At 38.4% G+C, this 24,548-nt stretch overlaps 6 protein-coding genes and 1 pseudogene across 6 annotated transcripts, besides 1 other annotated feature; 5 read left to right on the top strand and 2 right to left on the bottom strand.

Moving 5' to 3' along the window:
* PKNH_1352000 (uncharacterized protein) lies at positions 1-3,348 on the top strand (the record flags this gene model as incomplete). Its single annotated transcript, XM_002260895.1, has 1 exon — positions 1-3,348. The coding sequence occupies one exon, from the start codon at positions 1-3 to the stop codon at positions 3,346-3,348; it is 3,348 nt and encodes a 1,115-aa protein (XP_002260931.1).
* Positions 3,349-3,935: 587 nt separating this feature from the next.
* On the bottom strand, positions 3,936-4,658 carry PKNH_1352100 (RNA-binding protein 8A, putative; the record flags this gene model as incomplete). Its single annotated transcript, XM_039113599.1, has 3 exons — positions 3,936-4,012; positions 4,204-4,395; positions 4,604-4,658. 3 exons carry the CDS (start codon positions 4,656-4,658, stop codon positions 3,936-3,938), a joined length of 324 nt encoding a protein of 107 aa, XP_038969972.1.
* Positions 4,659-5,196: 538 nt separating this feature from the next.
* On the top strand, positions 5,197-7,893 carry PKNH_1352150 (annotated as a pseudogene).
* Positions 5,197-7,893: a sequence feature (conserved Plasmodium protein, unknown function, pseudogene).
* Positions 7,894-7,917: 24 nt separating this feature from the next.
* PKNH_1352200 (RNA-binding protein, putative) lies at positions 7,918-11,129 on the bottom strand (the record flags this gene model as incomplete). Its single annotated transcript, XM_002260897.2, has 2 exons — positions 7,918-7,968; positions 8,145-11,129. The coding sequence occupies 2 exons, from the start codon at positions 11,127-11,129 to the stop codon at positions 7,918-7,920; spliced, it is 3,036 nt and encodes a 1,011-aa protein (XP_002260933.2).
* Positions 11,130-12,473: 1,344 nt separating this feature from the next.
* On the top strand, positions 12,474-16,053 carry PKNH_1352300 (ribosome biogenesis protein BOP1, putative; the record flags this gene model as incomplete). Its single annotated transcript, XM_002260898.1, has 5 exons — positions 12,474-13,119; positions 13,379-14,880; positions 15,081-15,147; positions 15,302-15,488; positions 15,627-16,053. 5 exons carry the CDS (start codon positions 12,474-12,476, stop codon positions 16,051-16,053), a joined length of 2,829 nt encoding a protein of 942 aa, XP_002260934.1.
* A 2,564-nt stretch (positions 16,054-18,617) lies between these two features.
* On the top strand, positions 18,618-20,723 carry PKNH_1352400 (RING zinc finger protein, putative; the record flags this gene model as incomplete). Its single annotated transcript, XM_002260899.1, has 1 exon — positions 18,618-20,723. The coding sequence occupies one exon, from the start codon at positions 18,618-18,620 to the stop codon at positions 20,721-20,723; it is 2,106 nt and encodes a 701-aa protein (XP_002260935.1).
* Positions 20,724-23,402: 2,679 nt separating this feature from the next.
* On the top strand, positions 23,403-24,452 carry PKNH_1352500 (ribonucleoside-diphosphate reductase small chain, putative; the record flags this gene model as incomplete). The annotated part of the gene is made up of 1 exon (XM_002260900.1): positions 23,403-24,452. One exon carries the CDS (start codon positions 23,403-23,405, stop codon positions 24,450-24,452), a length of 1,050 nt encoding a protein of 349 aa, XP_002260936.1.
* Positions 24,453-24,548: the final 96 nt, after the last annotated feature.

A 24,548-nucleotide genomic window follows, 5' to 3' on the forward strand; every position in this document is an offset into this window, starting at 1 on the left:
ATGGAGGTTCACAGGACCGAGTGGGAAGATAGACAATATCATTTGGAGAGCATAATAAAAAAGCAGTTTTACAACAAACATGATGATATAAAAGGGGATGAGCAGAACGTTGGAGGATTAATTTCAAGAAAGAAGTTCAAACCGGAAGAACCTTGTAAATGCTACAACTGCGAACACGTCATACTGGTTGTAACAGAGTATGTACAGAAGGAGTGTGTTTTGGATAGATATGTTTTAGCTTACAAGACATTGCTTGAAAATATAGATTCCTATGTTCATGAAATTAGGAACCAGTCTGACATCGACCATATTGTGTATAATAATTTTTTATCGAAAGATGATCCACATGTTTTCAATAACGTTAATAAAAAAAGTGCACCATGCGCAACGAGTGTGGCAGAGGATCGCCAGGATGTTGAGATGGAAACCTACACCATTTCAACCATCATTACGATAAGGACAAAAATATTGAATGCCCTTCCCATGCTAAAAGGGGTTTTAAAAAATTTGTCCCACGATGAGCATAGTCATTATTATATAAGTAGCAGGGTTGGCATTATCGAGAGGGTGAAAAATAAGATATACAGTTATGTCATGCGGAAAGAGAAAGACTGCACGTATGAGGGTGTGCAAATGAGGGGCACGAAGGTGAATCAAGTGCGTTTGCGCGAGCCGTCGAAGGATTGTAGCGACAGTTATGATGAGGTAGGGAACCGCGACTGGATGGGATGCCAGGATTACTCGAACAATGCTGAAGAGCGGTTCGATCACCACGATCGCTACGACAGATATGATAATTTCAACAACGGGGTTGAACAACCTCAAGACATGCGCGACACTTGTGTCTCCCCCCAACGCAGGGCGTACTTACTCGGAGCAGACAAAAGGCACATGACATACTCCACCCGAATGAGGAAAGAAGCATCATTAAAATTTTACGAAATAATTATAACAACGAATCAGAATTTGGTAAGTCTGAGGAGCATTCATCTGTTGATCGAAATGGTTAGCTTGTTTTACAGTTACTTAATGAAATTCGTATTGGTGGGGGGAAAAAATGAAAAGATAAACTTCATGGAACTTTATCAGCTGAAGAAGGAGGAGTACACATTTTGTGACGAATCAAATTATCTCTTATTTTATAAGTTCATTTTGGGAAAATTAAAAAAAAAAAAAAAAAAAAAAGATGAAATCTTCTCGGAGGAAGGAAAACAGATGGATGTAATTGGTGTGGAGAAATCCCAAAGAGGGGATGATCACAGTGAGAGGATGTACGACGCATCTGACAATAGTACAAGTTTTGATTGCGAAAATGGAGGAGATGATTCGAATGTGGAGGCGCGCGCTCAAATGGGGGTAGGGACCCCCTGTAAGAGGTACACAGATCTGGATAGTTGTTACGGCCACGGGGACACAGTTTATACTAAGCGAATTAGCGACTGCACACAGAAGAGTGACGATGTTGCAAGGCTAAACGGAGGGGATGAAACTCGTGGCGCGGATTACACGAATCGAGTGAGTGATAAAAGTGGTCATGTATTTCAGTGGGGTACCCATGATGAGGAGTGTCCCCCCCAGGAGGAGTATTGTGCTTCTGAGGATGCGGGTTATGTGTACCATGATGGGGATTACGTGGATCGCACCGATGAGGTGGATTGTCTTCCTGTGGAAGAGTTGCCAGAAGGATCAAACACCCTTGGTGAGAAGGAAACCGAAGAAATGGAAAATTATATAAAACACATACTTTCGTGTATTGTAGGAGAGGGGGATACGTACCTGAATATCGAACTTTTGTTTACCCTGCATACCTTTCAGTTGAGTTACTTATTCAATGTATTAAAGAAGATAATATTAGCGAAGGATATCAAAAATGAATTCCTTGTCATGTTAACCTACTGTGGGTATAAAATCCATAACAGGGAAATTATCGAATACTGCTTTTGGAAGTTAGTACGAATATTTGAAAGTGAGGAATTACCAGAATGTTGGTTGGTAGTGGATGATAAGGCAAAGAGTCAGGTGAAAAAAAAATACAACGAAATGAGAGATAATTTAAGGGTGATGAAACAGAGGATGGGAGAAACGGAGATAGACATGAATAAAAGGAAGCAGAGTTGTCTTCTGCAGGGGAATTGCCTCTACGTTGATTGCCACGGTGGGAATTATGATGGATATAACTACGATGTAGCGTTTTATGGACCGCTGAATATTTTCAAACCGAATAATCACTACAACGTGTGTAACAACATCACGGAGGTAGACATGAACAAAGGGAATTTACATTTTAACAAGAATTTAATTGACAAGAAAATTTTTTCTCCATTTATCGAAAAAACTAAAAAGGAATTTTATCACTATAATGACATTCCAAAGGGATATGTCATAAATGAAATACAAAGGCTGCGAAATTTTAGCGATTATTACTCCTGTTGCTACATTTTAAAGACCAATCAGAAGAAGAAAATTTTAATGGGGTTTAAAAAAAAGGGAGAAAATAAAGTATACTTGTACAGGTATGATAAAAATATTAAAAAAAGTTACCAAGGGGGGGAAAAAAATAAGCCTTTTTTCAACATTTCCGGTTTTTTAGGAATTTTAATTTGCAATTTTACAGGCATGAAAATTAAAATATATGACAATGGCATAGCGGAAAAATATGCCCATTTTTTTCCTTCCTTTGAAAGAAAAAATATAATTTCGATAGGTTTTGAATCAAATATAATAAGTGAATTGCCTAGACATTTTATATGTAGTATTTACAAGCTTAATAAAGACGTTAAAATTATTTACGAAAATAAATGTCCAGTTTGGAATGATGAGAAGGAAATTTACGAGTTGCCTTTTTATGGAAGAGTTAAGTTAGCAAGTGCGAAAAATTTGCAATTAATTTTAAAAAAATGTGTAATTTCAAATGCGCGGAAGGCTTCCTTTGTAGGAAAAACCATGAACGATGTTATTGAGTATGTTAGCAGTGACACCTTCAGGGGGGATTCCCCAATAGCTAACACATGTGCCAGACGAGGAACAGATGGTCACCCTCCGCAGGGGCCTCCTACGTGTGCACCCCCCTCGCATTCTCCCTACGAAGGGAGCTGCACCGGGGAGGGGGACTCAATTAAGAAAGACGTGCTCAAGAAAAAATTTCCCTTTGATGTGATCACAAATAATTTTAAAAAAAAAGAAGAAAAAAAATTTGAAATTTTGAACAACGATGAGGAGGAAATATTTTTAATTTTTGGGAAAAACTCAAAGGATTACTTCACGCTTGATTTTCGCCACCCCTTATCTTCCTTCGAGGCGTTCTCCATCGCCATTTCGTCTTTGCTGAAGAAGAAGGCCGTTTCGTAGACCCTTTCCAGGGTTTGGCCAAAAGCCGATTTGGCCTTTACGCGGTTTAAACTCCCCTTCGATACTTCCCTTTGTTTTTGTGTCTACCGCACTTGTGTTTGATTTGTGCCTCGTGTATGCTGCACGTGCGAATCATCTTGCCCTTATTATGTTTTTTTTTTTTTTTTTTTTTTTTTTTTTTTTTTTTTTTGTTTCTCTCGCCCTCTTAACGTGTGCAATGGTGCTGTTACGATATCTTTTCCGAGTAGCAAAAGGATTTGCAAGAAAAAATAAAAATTGACAAGAGGCTGCTTTATGGGGTTTTCGGATCCGTTTTTAATGGCCGTCTCTCCCGTCCAAAACACGCGAACGGTTACAATTACGACTATTCGACCTTGGACGAAGCTGAAAAGGCCTAGTTGTTGTGATAGGAATAAATCTACACATACTGTCCATCTGCAGGAAGATTTTTCTGTCGGAGGAAAAAGAATTTCGTTGCGTCCATGGGGATATGCGGTATGGAAGGGGTGGTGTGTACGGGTCGGAAGGGACAGAGAACAAATCACTTCATACATTTATGTCCCGCATATGGGGATGTGAGGAAAAAATCAATTCTTATTTTTTTCCTGAACGAATGCCCAATCTACGTGAATTTCCTGATTGAGCAACGTTGCGCCGTCCATTTCTGGAAAAAAAAAGAAAAAAGGAAATTACGTTTAATGGGACTTCAATACAGGTTCAGGAGAACCACACGCGGATTTTATTTCAACGTGTAATACCACGAACAGCAGCGAAGTGAGTTATGTTCGATGCGGAAGTAACGCCGATAAAAGCATTGGAACATGTCGTACGCGTTTTTGTGAAAAACATGCTTACCATCAATGGCCCTTTTCGCATCCACAAAATTTTCAAATTCGAGAAATGCATAGCCTTTTAAAAAACCCGTCCGTCTGTCCAAGTTTAAGTGCAAATTTTTTATCTGTCCATATTTTTCAAAAACATCTCTTATGTAGTCGTCCCTTGCTTCTCCGTGGATGTTCGTGATGATGATAATCCAACCTTCTATGGCTGCCGGAAAAAAAGAAAAAAATAATAATAATAATAAAATACTCCCATTACATGTGCTGCAGGTCATATGGTTTTTAATTCCCCCCAGCTATGATAACAAAACTCCGAATAGTGAACTCATTCTAAATTTATGAAAAATGGTAAATCTCACAACGACATCGATCTAGGATTATGTGTGTAATTATATCTCCCCTTTTCTCTTTCTTACACTTTGCGGGAACTTCGTCCTTTCTAAAAACATTTAAATCACCTTCTTCGTTCATTTTTTTTTTTTTTTTTTTTTTTTTTTTTTGCTGACCTGTTCATGCAATTTTATATTAACTGAGAATGTTCAAAAAAAAAAAAAAAAAAAAAAAAAAAAAAAAATGATGAAACAAGTATGGGGAATACTGTCCTATGTAGGTGTACTTCTAATACGAGTGAAGTATCTTTACGTTGCAAGCTTCTTCAATTTAATTTGCAACTGAAGATATCACACGATAAGGATGTTTAGTCCTATGCAAACAACTTCATCTGGGGGTTAACGTGCACATAAATGGATGATAGCATCCCCAGGCTAGTTCGAAGTGGTTGACAATGTAGCAGCCAGGCAGGTGCTCGTGAACGTACGAACGTAGGTAACGTGTGTGATGCACATTCTACGCATGTTTTCGACTGATACGCAGAAAGTAGGCGTAATTTCATTGTGACAACACTTCGTTTAATCAGAAAAAAAGGGAAAGGAAATATTAAGCATACGGGAGTTTTCTTTTTCGTTCACTTACCTAGCTTTGCCGCTATTTTCCGTGCCCCTATTTATCCATGAGATGGCTAGTAATTTTCTTGTCAACTGCAATTGTGCTCGTTTCAACTCTCTTAATAATAGCCCTTCTGCTTAAGAAACCCTTGCAGCTTGGAAGAACCTTCGTTCGGAGTAACTGCGTCGTTTTTTCCCTATCTATCAGTACAAAAAAAATTAGTATTAGTTAAATTCTCGTGGATATAAAATATAAAAAAAATGCGCTACGCGTACATTTGAACGACGTAAAATTTGTTTTTGTAAAATGGTCCATTCGGTGCCAAGTGGAAAATTTTTTTCTGCACGGTTCATATGAAAATGGAAAAAAAGAAGAGGTAAAAAAAAAAAAAAGGCCGTTTTTTTTTTTTTCGGACCTTTGCAAAAAGGGAAAGGAAAATAGTGGGGATGCTACTAATAGAGGGAAGAAGCTTCTCTTCTGTGTGGCGAAGTTATTTTCCCACATATTGAGCGTAATAGATGTTCAAATAGAAAGGTGCCATTTGCTCGTGCAAAAAAAATTATGCAACAAAATGGGAAGCAATGTGCAAATCAAAATGAGACTACGGTGATTGATAAGTAGGATGAGCAAAGAGACACAACACATGGTGCCACGACGGAACGGAGGAAGTTCAGATGGCGCGGAAGTGGATGAGCAAGAGTTATCCACTGCATGGAGCGAAAAACACTTTTACTCCAATAAATCAGTTGCGAAAGCGGCAAGGAGTAATCAGCCCACCTTCGAGTTTGTCAGTAGCTCCAACAGCAATGAGGAAAATGTGAACCGAAAGCGGAAAGATGCGTCACACAATAATGTGTACAAAGTGAACGAATTAAGGAAAAAGATGAAGTTGTTTTTTTTTTTTTTTTTTTGTCTACCCAATAAGAACGAAACATTCTCCCCTTTTCTGCGCGAAAAGGAGTTTAATGTTGTGATGCGGAGACTTCGAGGGGGGAAGCAACACACCGCTAGCAGTATCGGTAGGAGTATAGCTCCCCAGGCGGGGCGAAGCAAATGAGCAGGGAAATGAAGTTGGGGAAGTATCCATATACCTGGACTACATGATATTGCTATTTAACAAAAGAGTAGTGGATTATTTTTTTTTTTTTTACCTTAGCAGGAAGATGGTTAAACATTACGAGGGAAGAGGGGAGACGTGTAAAATGAGGATGGATTTTCCCCCTGGGGGGTGTTAGGGGAATAAATGGACATCATCGGATTAGCAGGAAAAAGGTCCTGTCCATGGCAAGAAGTTATTCACCATCCATGTGTTCTCAAAGTAATTTTAAAAAATGTACCATCACGCATGATTTAAAAAATGTACCATCATGCATGATTTAAAAAAATGGCTATTCCTTCAACATTGAAATGAACACAATTGCCGTAGAGTTTATAACGCGCGACTACACCAGCTACACGTGATTTGCCTACGGGACGTACATGTTTTTTTTTGGAAAAAGAAGATATGTCTTCCCTGGGGAGGAATGTGAATGACTTTTGCTTGGAAAGAATAAAAAATATGAATCAACTTAATATAATTTCGGTGGACAACGATGGCTGAAATGCAGCCCCCAATTGGGTAAACGGCAGGAAAGTTTTCACCTTCCCGATAAATGGGTAAAAGGACGTGGATAACTTATTAAACTTTTTCTCCCTGCAGCTGGAATTTTTTTTAATTTTTCTTTTTCAAGATTGAAACGTATGGAATGAGAGGCCACCCGTTTTGTGGCGCCTCTTTCTCCGTTCTCATTTTGCTGGGCTGATTTTGGTACGCTGATTTCGCTACACCTGTCTCGTTGCAACCATTTTGCGGCGGCCCCCTTTTTCCCCCTAATCAGACTGTCCAAAAATTTGGATAAATCTGTGCGACCTGAACATGGGCGTGGACAGATGAACCATAAAGGGCTTTTCCCTACTGAAGCATTTTTTGGCAAGGGAACGGAAGGGGGAAAAATAAGTCGGAAAAGGCAAAGGGTGAGAAGAAGAGGGAAAAGAAGTACTCCAGCTACTTTTGTATATTCACCTTTTGGAAGTATCCCCCCTTTTGATTAACCCTTCCGATTAACCCTTTTGATTAACAATTTTGATTAAAACAAATATACAAGGTTTCCACGAAATGGTATGGCACTGTATTCTTGCCACTTTTTGCGTATTGGTGAAAAGAGCTTTGCACTTCTTAAAGAAAAAAAAAAAAAAAAATAGCAAAATGGCTAGTTGTATATATCCGTGTAACTTCCCATTTTGCTGACTTGTTCAGACGAATTTGTCGTCTTTTCATTGGCTAGTCAGAACTATTTCCCCATTTTTGAAAAAAAAAAAAAAAAAGATTGTAAATTATGACTTCTTTTTCTTTTTATGCACAAGTCAGCATGTGACCTTGAACAAAAAAGAGTTCAGCGAAAAAAAAAAAAAAAAAATGACCTATTTGAAGAAGACACATTGAGGAAGCTTAAAGGACACATTTTGAAAAGTGTAATAAAACAAATGGAGAAAAGAAAAGCGAAAAAAGGAAAAAAAAAGGGGTAAAAAAAAAGAAATAAAAACGAAAAAAAATAAAATAAAATACAAAAGGCAAAGGCAAACATGCACGCGTGGAAAACATTCATTTCCTGACCTATGTTTACAGGTAGTGGGAGCCCTAATTACGCGAAGATTTCTAGACTTCCTAAAATGGGGGAGAACAAATTCGCGCCTAGACAACGATAGGGCTGTGGAAAAATAGGGGTGAAATCCACGGCGAATATTTTTATTTTTTGTTTTTCTTGAGAAAGTTTAAAACATCCTTTTGTATCGATTCCTGCGGAGGAGGTGGGATGGTGTGAATCGCGTGAATGGGTGTGTTAGTGAACGTGTGTGCAAAGGTAATGTAACACGAAGTAACGTACAGGTGGACTACACAGTAGAGTGTAGGCCTATGCGCGCGAGGGGTATCACGTGTTTTTCTTTTTTTTCTTTTTTTTCTCATTTCCTTACAATTTCTTTATCATTTTTGGTTGCAGATTTTTTCCCGGTCTTTTTGATTAACTTGTTGCTTGTCTTTTTTTTTGTATTTTCTTCTTTTTCCTCGGATTGGAAGGAGACTTTCTTTTTTTTACTCGCCTCCTTGGAATGAGAAACCTGGTTGAGGTGCTTTTCCTTCAACTTAAGCTTTGATTTTTTCTTCGTTGCGCTAATGTTGTGTGCGCCATTCGTTTGGGCGTTTTCTTTTTCTGGCCCATTTGGCGCATTCGACTGTTGCACATGGATTGACGATGTGCTCTTAATTATATGAGCGATGTTTGTGTTTTCGTTTTGCATTTTTAGAAGGCGTCTTTTTTCACGTTGCCTTTTTCCTCTGCTTTCTTTTTTTTTCTTTTTTTTAATAGTCTTTTTGGTGAGTGAGTTCGTTTCGGCTCCATTTTTTTGCCTTATGTGATTTAAAAATTTTTCTTCTTTTAATTTTTTGATATGCACCATTCGTATGTCTTCAATGCAGTAATCGACATACATGATGTTCTTATTTTTGCGAATGGTTTGAAACTTTTTTTTGTAGATTATTTCGTTAATCAGTTCGTAAATATTCCTATTTTGAAGAAAGTGAATTATTTGCTTGGCATGTTCATGTTTGTTAATATCGATGAAGCATATCAAATTTTGGCTATTTTTGTTGCTAATTTTTTTATCTTTTAATTTTTTATTTTTTTCCTCATTTTGTGTTGGTTCTTTCTCTTTTGTGTGATCTTTCATAATTTTCATTTTCTTAATAATTTCATTGGCTTTTTTGAATGCTTCTTTTTTTTTTAAATTGTGCTTTTGCATAAATAGGGGGGTGAAATATTTCGTTATGAGTTGCCTGAATAAATTTTGTTCCAAAGAGGCTGGATAGTTGCGAACGTATATTCTGCATGGGTTTATCAGGAAGTTTTTATTTTTTAAGAGCTTCTTCTTTTTTTCCATCAAGTCGTTGTTTCTTTTTATTATGTTTTCTCCCAGGTGTTCATTGTTGATGTCATTGTCCTGTACCAGGTGGATGTTATTGTGCAGTCTGTCCTTTTGTTTTTTTTTGTTTTTTTCCTCTATAGGAATTTTTTTTTTTTCCTTTATGGAGTCCTTACTCACAGCCCTTTTGATCATTAAATAATTATTTTTGAAAAATAAAATTTCTGCATTTTTCCCACTGTTATGATCTTTAAGCAGAATTTGTTTCATTCTTTCTTTTTTTTTCTTCTTCATGTTGTAGAATTTGTCAATTACGTTTTCCTCTTCTTCTCCTTCTTCCTCGTTCTCTTCGTGGTATTCGCCAATTTTTTTCAAAAATGTGTCTGCATCTTCTTTATATTTGAGCTTCACAAACGCAGAAATTTTTTTCCCGTCTTTTCTGCATGTCCTTATGTAGATGTAGTTCTTGCTGATGTTCTTGGTGACATAGCTCTGCACTTCTTCGTCGGTGCTCCCCATAGGAATGTTCGTGATGAACAGTGTCTTCCCTTCCTCGACGTCGCTCACGTGGTCTCGAGTTCGCTTGTCATGTCGCTCTTCATCGTCTGCCTTCTTGTTGCTACTATCCCCATCGTCCTTCTCGTCGTTGCTGTTTTCCCCATCGTCAGTTTCGTCGTTGCTACTATCCCCATCGTCCTTCTCGTCGTTGCTACTCTCCCCACCGTCAGTTTCGTCGTTGCTACTCTCCCCACCGTCAGTTTCGTCGTTGCTACTATCCCCATCGTCCTTCTCGTCGTTGCTGTTTTCCCCATCATGCGTCCTGTTGTTGGTACTCTCCCCATCGTCAGCCCCCTGCACGCCGAGCAGTTTGAGGAACCTTGGATTCCTGTCCTCCTCTACGGTGATGGTGCTTCCGCACACCTTGGATTTGTTCAGCAGAAGCGCCTTCTTCACATTCTGGTAGTTGGAGAAGGTAACCACGGCGTACCCCTGCTTCTTATTATCTTTCTTGGGAAAATAAATTGATGGATCCTTTTCTATATGTTTGAATAACTTTTGTAAATTTTCCACATGGCATGTCCTTTTAATGTTTTTTACGATAACTCTTCTGTTGTTTTTGTTCAAGTAGCACAGATCATGAAAAAAAAACACATTTTTTTCCCCTCCATTTTTAACATTATCTTCTAGATAATTTAAAAAATTCTTTCTATTAATATATTTGTAGAAATGAACAGCCATTTTTAAATTTAAGAATTCAACGGTGTAGACAAAGCAATTTTTACTTAAAGATTTATTTTTATTCGGCATTTTTGCAATTAATTTTTTCGTCATTTTTTTATCTAAATCTTTTTTTTCTTTTTCTATATTAAGAACAATTTCTTCGAACTCTTTGAGTTTCCTCTCGGCAACTACTTGGATGTCATCCCCATCATTCGATTGGTCAGATTTGTTACCATCTGTGTTACCCTCACTGTTTTGTGTAACCTGTTTTGAATGTTCTTCGTCCTCATCAATCCGATGATTATCCCTGGGTCTGCTTTTTCCATCCGTGTCCTGTGATGCCACCTCCCTTGTGGGCATCTTCCTCTCGGCCTCATCATTTTCATCTAGGCTTTTTACCAACAAGTGTTTATTCAAGAGGAAGAGGTTTTTCAAGTAGCTCAAGACGACTATGGTGTCCAAATCACAATTGGTGTACAATTGTATGGAGTTCAAGTGGTTAATCTTATGTCTTCTATATGTGATAGAAATTAATTTTTTATCATTGTACTTTTTCCTGAAGGCAAATTCGCATTTTATGTTACTGGTTCGTATTTTTTTGTCGTGGTACTTTTGGATAAAATTTTCTGCCTCACGATCTGTTTTGAAGGAACAGATGGCACTTTTCGTGGAGTTGTTTTTATTTTTAAAGAAGAAATATTTGGTGCATATATTTTTGAACTCTTCCTCCAGGGGGGCTACGTCGTTTTCTCTGATGTTCCGAACGAACACTTTGTGCCTGTCAATTGGGGCATTTTTCTTGTCGCTTCGTTTCGCCATATTTGGCTCACTGCATTTTGGGCATCACAAAAAGGGGTTGCTGCGGGGCCAAGTCGATTCGCTCCGTAGTCCAGTCGGCTCCTCCTTCACCAGGATGGATCTTCTTCTTCTTCTTACCCCTTCAAATATGGACGAGAAAAGGGGAACCTTTCTCCAAAGTTACAAAATTGTAAATGCGCAAAGAAAGGAACCACTACATTATAGCTGATGACTAATGAATGGCTACTGACTAATAAATGGTTGTGCGCAGGTGGAAAAAAAAATTCTCAAAGGGGAAAGAAAAGGTTATATAACACAGAATTAGTAAATAATTTTTGTTCATATAGATTATATTTTCTGTTTATGTGAAATCCTTTTCTATACAGGGGGCATAAACTGAGTTTCCATTTTTTTTTTTTTTTTAATTTTTTTTCAGTTGTTTTTTCTCCATCCCTTCACAATAATATTTCCTCCCATGGGCTGTATTTTCATTTGCTAAAAATTGGTATATATAGATATACCCGATTTGTATACTTACAACCGTCGTTCGGAGCGCCGAATTGGATTTTTTTGTAAGGGACCACAACATGGTTTTATATATAGGAAGCGAAAATTTGCCAGAAAAAAAAAAAAAAAAAAAAAAAAAAAAATTCCCACTACGGCGATTTTATAGTAGCACCAGAATACGGAGGAGACATTCGCGCGTCGTTACTTCACATCCTTTTTAACGACATGTTTTTAACGTTATGTCACATAACGATTTATTAAGTGGGTTGCGTTTTGAGTTCCTTTTTACTTTCCCATGACCGACCCGCATTGTGATATGGAGGCCACGTATTTGTTCCGATGAAAAAAGCGATCAATTTGATAAAAGGAAAAAAAAATTCGTGCGAGCCTTTTTTGCAGCCGCGTAATTATTGCAGAACTTCGCATGTACAAGCTTGAGATGGTATTCTTTACTGTGAAGTTATAATCCTGGCGTTTGTAAATTTTCCTCTTTTAACCACACTGAAGGGTCACTCCCGTTTAGCAAAATTCTTCGCCAAGCCAAGATGATCAAATGATGTTCCCCTTGTTGGGAATACCATACCTCATTTGATTGCATAGGAAAATTTAAAAAGTGTCATTTTTTCAGTTGAATTTGTGGATTATCGGCCTGTAGAAGGGGGGGAGTTTTAACAAACGAGCAGAACGGAGCAGAACGGAGCAGAACGGAGCAGAACGGAGCAGAAGAAGGAAGAGTTTTTTCTTTTTTTTTCATCTGTTCTTCCCTTGTGTAGTGCTTTGAGGGCAAATTGGGGAGGCACATTATTGATACGGCCACAGAGTTAATTTGGACACCCCTTCTTTGCAGCCTCACAGAAGATGAGTGAAGAGAAGGATTACCTCACAGGTAGTACCTCCGCAGAGAGTTACCTTGGTGGAGGGAAGGACCAACAGGGGGAAATGGCGAAGACCCCCAAGGACGGTTCTGATAGTAAGACGGAAACTGAACAAGGAGAGATACTCGATGCGGAGCGAGAAGGTAAATCAGATAAGGAAGGAAAGGCAGAGGAGACGGCGGCAAAAATGAAGAAGAAAAAGAAAAAGAAGAAGAACTCACAGACGGAGGAGTTGGTAGAAGCTGGAATCAAAGCGGGGATGAAACAGAAAAAAAAAAGGGAAAATAAATCGGAAAGGAAAAGTAAAAACGGAACGGACGAAAAAATCACTTCACAGAAGGGATCCGAAAAGTCCAACTGTCAAACAGGAAAAAAGAAAAGCCCAAAGGAAGGGAAAGGAAAACTACCAAAAGGAAGAAAACAACATGGAGGAAAATATATCAAAAAGGAGACGGATTATGAGGATACCACTGGGAGCGACCTGTGCAGTTCCAGTGTAAGGAGCGAAAACACCAAAAGGGGAAAAAACATTTTTGCAAACGAAGAAATTGAAGAGAGTGACGATGAGTACAACTTGAGTAGGCTCGGGAATTTCGACATGAAGCATTACGAAGATTTGGACATTTTGGGTAAGGCGAAAATTGACATATAGATCCGATGTGGGAATCTTGGTGGATGATACTCTCCCCTGCATCTTGCCATTTGCGCACTTCCACGTTGGGGAGGGAAATTCGTGTGATCCTTTTTTTTTTATTTCTCTCTCCCTTCCCGTGCATATGTTTATTTTTCAACACCGCTATGATGGAGATGCACGTGTGTAGTTCTGTCTAGCTATATATCCATACTTCATTTGGTCACCCCTGTTTGATAACCACCCCTTCACCTCAGGCTACGACATCTGGGGAAATAAGATCCAGAAGACGGACGAAAACGCCATCGACGATTTCATCGAATCCAAGACAGACAAAAACGCATGGAGAAAAATAAAAGATAAAAAAAACAATCGAATTGTGGAGCTTACGAACCAAGACCTAGAAATAATCAGAAGTATTCGTCAAAATAAAGTGGCTAAATATCTGAACGAGGAAAATTACGTGTACGAAAATGAAAAGGAGGAATACAAATTGGGAGTGAAGGAGCCATCCAACCGCAAGTATAAACAATCAGCAGAGGAAAAAAGAAAAATAGAACAAATAATAATGCACTTAATGGATAAGGAAAAGAATCCAGAAAAATATAAAAAAGAAGACGATGAATATAAGCTACTTTACGATTTGTGGAGGAATAAAATTTACGACGATTTTAACAACTTTAATGAAATGAATTTGCCAAATATTTTGCCAGGACATAAATACAGTTACAATCCTCCCCCTGAGTTAATGTACAATTCAGCGGAGAGAAGAAAAATATTAAAACAAAATAATGATGCTTTCATTCCTCAAAATTTTGAAAAAATCAGAAATATCGAATTTTATAAAAAAACATATTTTGAATTATATCAGAGGTGTTTAGATTTATACCTCTGCTCAAGGTCATTGAAAAATGTACTTCATATAAAGAAGGAGGATTTACTTCCAAAATTACCTTCCACCCAATCCTTGAAACCATATCCGCAATACCCATTTGTGAAATACAACATGGATGAAGCCATTAATGGAGACAAAAATAAATACTTGAACCAGATAGATGTAATGGAAGATCACCATATCGTCTATGTAGTTCAGTGTGGCAAGCTCTATATCTTTGACATTCTGACATCATACAATATTGCCGTGATAGACCTGGCCTATTACTATGGGGCCACACTGCCCAGGGCGAAGGGCGGGGAAAAAAAGGGAGGAATATCTTTTGATAACATTCGTATAAAGGCCAATAAGGCGTACGACATCGTGGCGGTGTCCTTTGGCAATACGATTTTTCTTTTCCATTATGAGAACTTCATTCCTCCTGCCAAATCAAGTGCGGATAATATTGAAGAAGTATACCGCACTGACTCCAAACGGAGAAAGAATTCCGCTGAGGACGATGAGGAATATAGCAGATGTGACGACACTCTGTCGGAAGAGCGTGACAGTGAGGGGGAAGCGGCACATTTGTCGGGCGATGATGACGATGGCCATTTCGAGGGTTCTCTAGATGATGATGAGGATGATGAGGATAATGATGACGAGGACGATGAGAACCATGGGGATGATGAATTAGACAAAAATGAGGAAGACGCAGAGGAGAAACACTCTGGAAAGAAATGTGAACAGTTGAGTAAAACTATGGCCTATTGTAAGACGAAAGGTTTACTGAGCGTGTTCCATAAAAATTTTAAAACATCGGAGGAATACGTGTACTCCCCCGATGTGGACGTGAAGTGGAAGTACATAAAACCGAATGACCGGGTAAGTGCCAAGCGGCTATTGACACGTTCGTCGTTCAGGTGTAGCAGGGCCGTTCGTTCAGATGCTTTGTGGACTAGCGCGACCTGGCCTATTTATGTTTGTTTTTACATTTTTTATTCTGTTTATATATATATATATATATATATATATATATATATATATATATGTATATATATGTATATTTTCCTTCCCATCCGCAGAAGATAAAGTATTGCGTCGCAATCCAGCATGAGGGAAAAATAAGGAACTTCTCGTGGAACAAAAATGGTAAGCCCGGCGGAGTAAATAGCTATGGAGTTGCCAATACAGTGCATATGAATATGGAAAGGAAAAAAAAGGGGAATGTTGTTTCCCCTCCTTCTCTGCTTGTGTGTGCACATCGTAACGTATTCATTTAATTCTGCGTCCTTTCCCCCTTTAGGAAATTACCTCTCCGTAACGTGCTTACGAAAAGTTGGACAGTACCACTACTGCTATTTGCATCATTTAAAATCAATGAAGTCAATCAAACTGATAAAGAAATACAATCAAAAGAGGGGAGACCTCGTTCAGTCCATGTTCTTTCCCTCTAGTCCTTATTTCTTGGCAGCCTTTGAAAACGGGATCACGTAAGACAGGAGATACAGCATGCATGAGCTGAAAATGGTTTCGTCAGAATGCAGCTTGTTATGTATACTGCCCCATTTGCATATGATCACTTTTTTTTTTTCTTTTTTTTTCTTTTTTTTCGCCGTTGCTTTTTGCAGGATATATAACCTGAAAGCCAAGTCGAAGAATGAGAGAATCGTAAAAAAACTAAGAGGCATTCAAAATATAACATGCGTGGATGTACACATTAACGAAAGTTACATTTTATCCTCGGATGAGAATGGGAACGTGTTCATTTTTGACTTGGACCTGTCGTGCAATCCGTACAAGAAATTTCACCTCCAGGAGTGTTCCTTGAAGAAGGTGGAGTTTCACAAGAAGTACAATTTGTTTTATTCGTTAAGTTCAAATGGAGTAGTGAACTTGTTTTATGCGAAGTTTTTTCAAGACTATGTAACCAACCCTGTTTTGTTACCAATTACGCAGTTATCCAGTGAGTCAAAGATTTGCGATGTCACCTGGTCGGGCAGGAGCCCATGGCTGTTTGCGCACACGGAAGGAAACTTTTCCGTCCTGTACACATAGTACACTTATGTGTGGTTGTGTGTGAAGGGAAATGCATCTTGCGTATGTATTTTTTTTTTTTTTTTTTACGTTCACACGCGTACATTTGAATTTTTTTAATTTCCATCAAGCTGAAAACCTCACCACCGTCATTTGAAAACTTATTCGTTGAACATTTAGCTAATTCGCATGGTGGATGCGGATGGAGAGGGGGAAAGGTGGCACAGCCGGCGACAGAATTTTCGCAACAAAGCTACTGCCACAAATGTTACAAGTTTTTACACATAGAAGGGAGGCATATGTGAAAATGGGCCAAGGGGCAAGGAGCTTACCACTGGAAGGAGGATTTATGAACAAGGCAAATGTGGAAAGCCGCTTGTCAATTTTTTTTTTTTTTTACCATACATTGTTCAGGTAAAAAAAAAAAAAAAAATTATTTCGCTTTTTCGCCTGACTGTTCAGGTAAATTTTGTCTCCATTCTTAATTTCGAAATGTAGAAAATGCTTTTTTATGTAAGCGTAAAGTTGTACGTACAAAATAGGGGTAAATGTTTTTTATGTGTGCATTCAGCCTTATTTAAATGTACTCACCACTGGGTGACTTGTTCGAGCACTCCTTTTCCGACATTTGGATGTTGTGAGAATTGAGAAAAAAGATCAAAGTTTGGGAAATTTCGCAGAAGGAGCATGGACCATGTGTGTGATACGCTCAATCCAATGGAACTTTAAGTATATATAAAATCAATAAAGCCGTCATTTTTCGTTCTACTTTTATTTTACTTTTTTGAACAACTGTGTACTCTTCATGTGTGTACAGTACATGAAGTTCATCTTGCTGCTTAAAAACATTGCCCGCATATAGTCCTCTGCAGGGCGTCCTCCACTTCCCCGGGGAAAAAATAAAATAAAATAAAATAAACAAATGAGCAAAAGAAAGGCTATGCGATCGGGCAAGCGATGGCTTAAACGAATGAATGAGCTCACAAACGCGGGAATATGTAACCAAATGAACGATAAACGGAAAAACAAAGCATTTCACGGACAGACCCCATAATTTGAGCGAACTGCCATAAAAAGACCTTTGTATATGCATCCTACTAATTTCCGCGTGTACACATATTGGCCTTTTTCAATAGGACAAAACGAGAACACCCTTTTTTATGTCTGTAAAAGGGGAAATTATCACTCGACGTTTTCGCGTTTTCCATGAAAGACCCCTTTTTCAAAGTCCTTTCGTTTGTTTTTTGACATTCCGCGTTACGCAAAAAATGTGATACGCGTTGTGCAAAAGTTTTGATGTGCGATATGCGAATATTACACATGTGAAATATTCCCGTAGGTACATTTTTTGCATCACGAATTTGCCGTGTTTTTCGCTGCGTTTTTCACTGTGTTTTTTTTTTTTTGCGGTGTTTTTTTGCTAAGTTTTCTGCTGTATTGTTTGCTTTCCTTCTCTGCCATATTTATTCCGTTTTTTTTCTCACCTTACTACTTTCGCCTTCGCCATAACAGAGAAATGTTTTCGCCGCCCACTGGCTTTTATAATAATTTTCCAGTTTTTCCGCAATTTTGGAAAAATTATTTGATGAGATGGTATTTTTTAAAAAAAAATATGATCACCGCCTGATGCGCATTGCTTTTGCAGCACCCATTTTAAAAATATATATTTTCTTTATCTTTACGTAGAGTACAACAATATTTACATTTCACACTTGTGTCCATCGCACATCGCTCCCTCCCCCAAGTGTTTGTTTGTTTTGTGTGCATAACGATACATGACGCGGACACTACAAGAGGGCACGACGCGCAGTGTTTTCTCAGCAGGAATCCGATTGGAGTCCTTCGGCTAATTGTCTGTCATACGTTTGGTGGAAAATCTAAAAAAGGGACATGCAAAACAGCGTCATACGAAACAGATGCAAAAATAATAGTGGGAGAAGTGATAAAACTATCAGTTAAACACATTGTAGTATATAGTGAGAGGATACATCCCACTCATTCGGTATAGCACTCAACATGGTAATACGAACGCAGTGATGTTACAGTGATAAAGTAGCATTAAAGTGTAAGAAAAAAAAGTAACCATCGCGTTTGCAAAAGATAGGTGAGCGTTTATTTCCCCCGTAAGAAAACAACGCCGTTTTGAAGTTCCATCCACTTTGCACAGGTGTGATGCGTGTACAATGAACACCGCCATGTGTAATTTATAATTTATGAATACTTTTTTTTTTTTTTTTTTTTTTTTTTTGAGGATATTCAAATGTGTTGAAAATATTTATAATTTTAACAATTTGAGAATATTCGTAATTTTGAGAAATCCGCACATTTCTTTATTTTTTTCCGAAGAGGAGTTTTCCCCCGCTCTGCACGGAGATCAAGTCAGCTAGCCAAAATTAACAAAAAAAAAAAAAAAAAAAAAAAAAAAAAAAAAAAAAAAATATACATAAATACATATGTATACAGGTACATATGAAAATATATCCGTGCTACTGAACAGGGGCGGATAAACGTAGAAGGACCAAAGCCTCAGCTAACTGTAAGCAGAAGCTTAGTCCATTTGCCGTGCTCTGTACGTCATACATATAATGAGCATTAGCGAACATACAGGAAATGAGGTCAGCATAGCAGAACGAAAAAAGAAGGAAGAAGGTAGCGGCGGAGTTATAAATGACAAAAATGTGTCCCCCACAGATGATGGTGAGAGTATGCCCCATCCAATGGAGAAAATGAAAGGTGCGGCGAATGATGAGAAATCTGTAGAGGTGGAAAATTGCGCTCCGGTTGGGGAAAACGAGTTAAGAAGTAGTGTTTTGTGTGTCGGATGCAGTGGCGAGGCATCCCACATTGAAGAAGGAAGTGCCAAATTTGTAGGCGAGGAAAATCCCCGAACAGAGGTGGACAGTGATAAAAAGGCGCAGCCTGAAGGAATTCTCAATGAGGTAAAAAATGTTAAAAATGAAATCGATGTGGAGAAAAAGCACAAAACCCAAATTAGTAACAACGACACGTATGTAGAGAACGCCCCAAATGATAACACATGTGGAGAGGGGTGTAGCAACCCGCACATGAATCATGATAATAAGGCTTGTGATAATGGTGATGATAATGATAAGATTCCAAATACTGGAGGGACGAGCAACGGTGGGGTCATTCCAAATATCAGTGGCGTGTTAAATGTAGAGGATGATTGTCCACTGGATGAAGGAAATTTTTCAGCGGATGACAGACCCGAAGAAAACGCAGACAGTACAAGCAGCTTCATGTTAGAAGAAGACATAAATTTATCCCGCAGAGCATATCGAAATTTTCACATATGTTCAATATTTATTCATGGGACTTTGTTATTAATGGTAACATTACTGATGGGTATTTTATGTCATGATTTTATCAAGCTATCTCCTATTTCACAGAAGGAGAAAACAATGACATACTTTTGTGGGTTGCTCCTGAGCATGCTTGCTTTACATCTTTGCCTAAATTTATATATGTCTTTAGTGTTATTGAGACAATCCGAAGTTTCCAAAATGTTAAAATCTGTGGAGGCCAAAATTCATGTTATTGTTTTGGTGTATTTCTCCATGTGTGCATATATCTATTTTTTTGAAGATAAATATTACCCCATAAGCTCCACCTTTTCCTTCGCCATCATATTAGCTATAATATATTATTTTATGCCGATATTTTTATATATAATTTTGAGGCTTCTCTTTATAGTTGTCATTTTGGTTTTAGTTTTTGTTAAGAGGAAAAGTCCCACGCCCAAGAAGATTTTGAAAAAGTTGAAAATTATGAAATATGTCGAGTATAGGAAGTATTGTGAAGAGGAAGCATGCTTTGGTAGTGCCTATTTTACCAACTGGAAGGAGCTGAACGGGGAGGGCGTGTCGGCTCCACGGGAGGCCACGACAACCACCGCGATGGAGGGAGGTCATATCATAGCTACATCTGGTGGAGATAATAAAGGAGAAGAAGTTTCTTCAGGTGATTCCACGTCAAACAGAAATGCAGAGGGGAAGACCATCTCGACGGCAACGTCTTGCATTCGTGACATCAGTGCAAATGGAAGTGGGCATCCGAAGGGGGGCGATCCCCCTAGCAGTAGCCCGAATGACCGACCAACCCGCAGTGGCAACAGCAGCACGAGGAGTAACCTCGAGAGGCACCTTTTTTATGATCGTGCGGGGGTAGCTATTGGTAGAGGAGGAGGGTCCGACAATCGGGGGGGTACTCGACCTAACGATAGGGGGAGAGACGACCCGGCAAATGGTAATCATCAAAATGGTAGCGATAACGCCAATAAGCATCCTCCCGCAAGTTACGATAACAACTGTGATGCTCCAAATACAAGTGGTGAAGAAAATGGCGAAAGAAATGGTGGGCCAAATAAAGACGGCAAATCAGCAGCAGTATTTGAATACTTTCAGAAAGTTTTGAAGAAAAAAAATAATTCCGTACAAAATGACAATGTTAAAGTAGTACATGAAAATAACATGGAGGAACATTCCTTTCATATAAATATCGAGTGCTCCGATTACGTTTGTTCTATATGTTGCGTCGAGTACCTGAATGAAGATGATATTTGTATTTTGCCATGTAACTACCTGCATTACTATCACAAGGAATGTATTTTTAAGTGGTTGAAGAGGAACAACGACTGCCCCCTCTGCAGAAAGCCCATTGGGAAAATCTGAATCAGGTGAGGTTCAGTTCCGTGGACAGTTTGTGGAAGGCAAACGGGGGGCGTATGCACATATGTGTTCGAATAGAGGTGGGGGAGAATGTGAAGTAAAACATATAGAGGGACGATCCAGTTGTAGGCGTCTCTTCATTTTCATACGCATATAGATTATTCGTCCGTTAGCATTACTTACATATCATGTGCCAGGTTAATTGCTTTTGAAACAATTAAAAGTTTTTTCCCCTTACATATTTCTTTTTTTTTTTGTCCACTTAAAAAATTTGCGAAATTTATTTCATTTTGCATAATTCAGTTTCTTCCTTTTGATTCCCTTTTATGAATCTTAATTTTTAAAATTTTTTTTATGGCATATGCATACGTGCCTGCGCGTTCCCCTTTTTTGTGCTAGGTAGCGCAGTTGCGTTTTTGCCTCAGGTGGTGATGTTGATGTGATTTGCAGTCGCCTGTGCATGGGTGTACGCATATTTCCTCCTGCGTTGTGCGTAGACATTCCAGGGACGTTACTTTATTTATGTACTTATTTATATGTATTTATTTATGTACTTATTTATATGTATTTATTTATGTATTTATTTACGTATTTATATATGTATTTATTTATGTATTTATGTATGTATTTATTTTTCTTCTTTTTTTTTTTTTAGTGAATATCAGATTTGCATACTTGTGCATTACCTATGATTGCGCAGTTGGAATTATGAACTTTTTATTTATTTATTTTTTTTAATTTCAGACTTGGTTCGCTTGGACCGTATGTATTCGACTCACGATTTTTTACTTTAATTACAGTTTGACTTAAGTAGCCTCCAGTTTGTTGTAGCATCCTCGTAGTGTAGTGGTGCACTTTATATTATATGCCTCTTTTTTCGTCCACAAGGAGAGAATTTAGTAGGTCACATCGTGTGTACAAGGAGAGGAAAGGGGGGGGTGCTTACGCGGCAATTGCGCCATAGCTCGGGGTGGCCTTGTCCATAAGTACGTTGTTGTAGGTATGCATTATGTAAACATACCCCTGTACTAGGTCAAAGGGCATTATCCTTTTTTGCATATCTGTATTTGCGAGAGGCAACATTGTTATAACCATCTGACACCGTTACAGTGACTGCGCGGGCGTGGTTTATTTTTCTGTCTATCTTTTTTTTTTTTTTCGTAATTTTTGTCAAACTGGGAGGATCCCCTCCGTCATTTGTAAAAAAAAAGAAACATAAAAAAAAAGTGATGTAAAGATGGGCAAAACTTTGCACACACAAATTAACGCTAAAGTGAGAAATTTGGAAAAATCGCTTCTTTTTAAAAAAAAAAAAAATAGACGTGGAGGGGGTACTATAATGGTGAAGTCCGATGCGAATTTGTAGCGGAGAGGATGTGGTAAATTCTGCGAATATTACGTAAATGTTGTGGAAATGAAGATTTCTCCGTGAGTTTCACTAGCAAATATTTTCATTGCATGTCTTATGGAACAACTGTTATGTCATTACAGTGGGTTTACGCAAGCTTGGGAAAACTGAGTATATATTTGCTGGTTTATGCCACTTCCCTTATGATCATTTTTTGCGTCGTCCAATTGAGGATACACATAACTGTCGAAAGGATTTCAGGCAGTCGAGCAGGCAAAAACAAATATGCCTCTCCCTGAGACAAATAGGCATGTGCTTTCCCTTTCCCAGCGCGCCGCACAATTGCACGTGCAAGGAGCATGTTATATCCTTCGATTTTTTTTATTTTTTTTTTATTTTTTTTTTATTTTTGCCTTATTTGGCATTGCATTATTTTGTTTTATTCATTTTTTTTATTTTCCGCGCTGCAAACGTGTGTAGATAGGCACGCAGTACACACATTAGGAGAAGAGCCATTGGAGGCCTGCTCTCAATTGATGAGGCATGCACACAATTTCGCACGATGGAAATGTGTACCTGTGGCGTCCTTTGAACTATACACATGGCACAGAGAGGAGAAGCCCCCTCGCCTCGCAACGAAGGGAAAAAAAAAAAAAAATTCATTCGTTCCTGTATTTATTACGTGTTTTCCAGTTCCTCATTGTGGTAGGATATGTTCCCAAGGATCCCTTCCTTTGCCTCCTTTCCTTCCCTTGCTTTACTTCCTTTACTTATCGGTCCATCGATTGCCCGTTGGCGTCGCTTGCGTTCACTCTTTTTGTCATTCATTCGGGCGTTCGTTTTTTTTTTTTTTTTTTTGTTTTACATTTAACAGTATTTTCCACCGTGACAAACATTATTTTATTTTTTTTTTTTTTTTTTTCCTCTTTTGTACTTTCGTATTCTCTCACTTCCACGTCGCGTGCAGCATCCCTGTGCAAAAAAAAAAAAAAAAAAAAAAAACGCTTTTGTAGCAAACGTATGATAAATGTGACTTTTTTTTTTTTTTTTTTTTTTTTTTTTTTTTACTATAATTTTTTTTTTGTTTTCTGCTTGCGCTTGTTTATATCTGCTTGTGTATATCTGCTTGTGTATATCTGCTTGTGTATACCTGCTTATGTATACCTGCTTGTGTTCGCCCACTTCTCTCTGCTCGCTTGGCAATTCGATGATACACTCTGCCGTCGTGTGTTTGCATACGGTGTGTGTTAAAGATAATATCCCCCCTTCCACGATTGAGTGTGGTACCCTTTTTTTTTTTTTTGGATCCCCTGCCCTGAATTAAATTTCTCGAAATGGCGGACGTGCTGAACATTTCGAAGGTTCCGATTTTTTCAAAAAAGGAAAAGGCATTTAGCGATTTGCAAAAAAGCAAAGAGGCCAATGAGAAGATTCTGAGTAAAGAGACAGACCGATTTACCTTGTACCCCATTTTGTACCCAGACGTTTGGGATTTTTACAAGAAAGCGGAAGCCTCCTTCTGGACAGCTGAGGAAATTGACTTGTCCAGCGATTTAAAAGATTTCGAAAAATTAAATGAAAATGAAAAACACTTCATAAAACATGTGTTGGCCTTTTTTGCAGCCAGTGATGGAATAGTGTTGGAAAATTTAGCGAGCAAATTTTTACGCCAAGTGCAAATAACGGAGGCAAAGAAATTTTATTCCTTCCAGATTGCCGTTGAAAATATTCATTCGGAGACCTATAGCTTGTTAATAGACAACTACATAAAGGATGAGAAGGAGAGAATGAATCTATTTCACGCTATTGAGAACATCCCCGCTGTGAAGAACAAAGCTCTGTGGGCTGCCAAGTGGATAAACGACACGAACTCCTTTGCCGAAAGGATAGTAGCGAATGCGTGTGTAGAGGGTATTTTATTTAGTGGAAGTTTCTGTGCCATTTTTTGGTTTAAAAAGCAGAACAAGTTACATGGACTCACATTCAGTAACGAACTAATTAGTCGGGATGAGGGATTACACACAGATTTTAATTGTCTGATTTATAGCCTTCTGGAAAATAAATTGCCGGAAGAAGTGGTCCAGAATATTGTGAAGGAGGCCGTAGAGGTAGAACGCTCTTTTATTTGTGAATCATTACCTTGCGATTTAATTGGGATGAACTCAAGATTAATGTCACAATACATTGAATTCGTGGCGGATAGATTGTTGGAGTGTCTGGGGTCTCGGAAAATTTTTCATGCAAAGAACCCCTTCAACTGGATGGACCTCATATCTCTGCAGGGAAAGACCAACTTCTTCGAGAAACGTGTCGCTGATTATCAGAAATCTGGAGTCATGGCACAGAGAAAGGATCAAGTCTTTTGCCTAAACAGTGACTTCTGAGAAGCGCTTATCATATGCGAAGACGCACATATATGTGTTTCTCCACATCTGCATGACGATGCGCCTTTTTTTTAAACACCCTTTTGTTGTGTTGCC

Source organism: Plasmodium knowlesi (assembly GCF_000006355.2).
Source record: "Plasmodium knowlesi strain H genome assembly, chromosome: 13".
Lineage (NCBI taxonomy): Eukaryota > Apicomplexa > Aconoidasida > Haemosporida > Plasmodiidae > Plasmodium > Plasmodium knowlesi.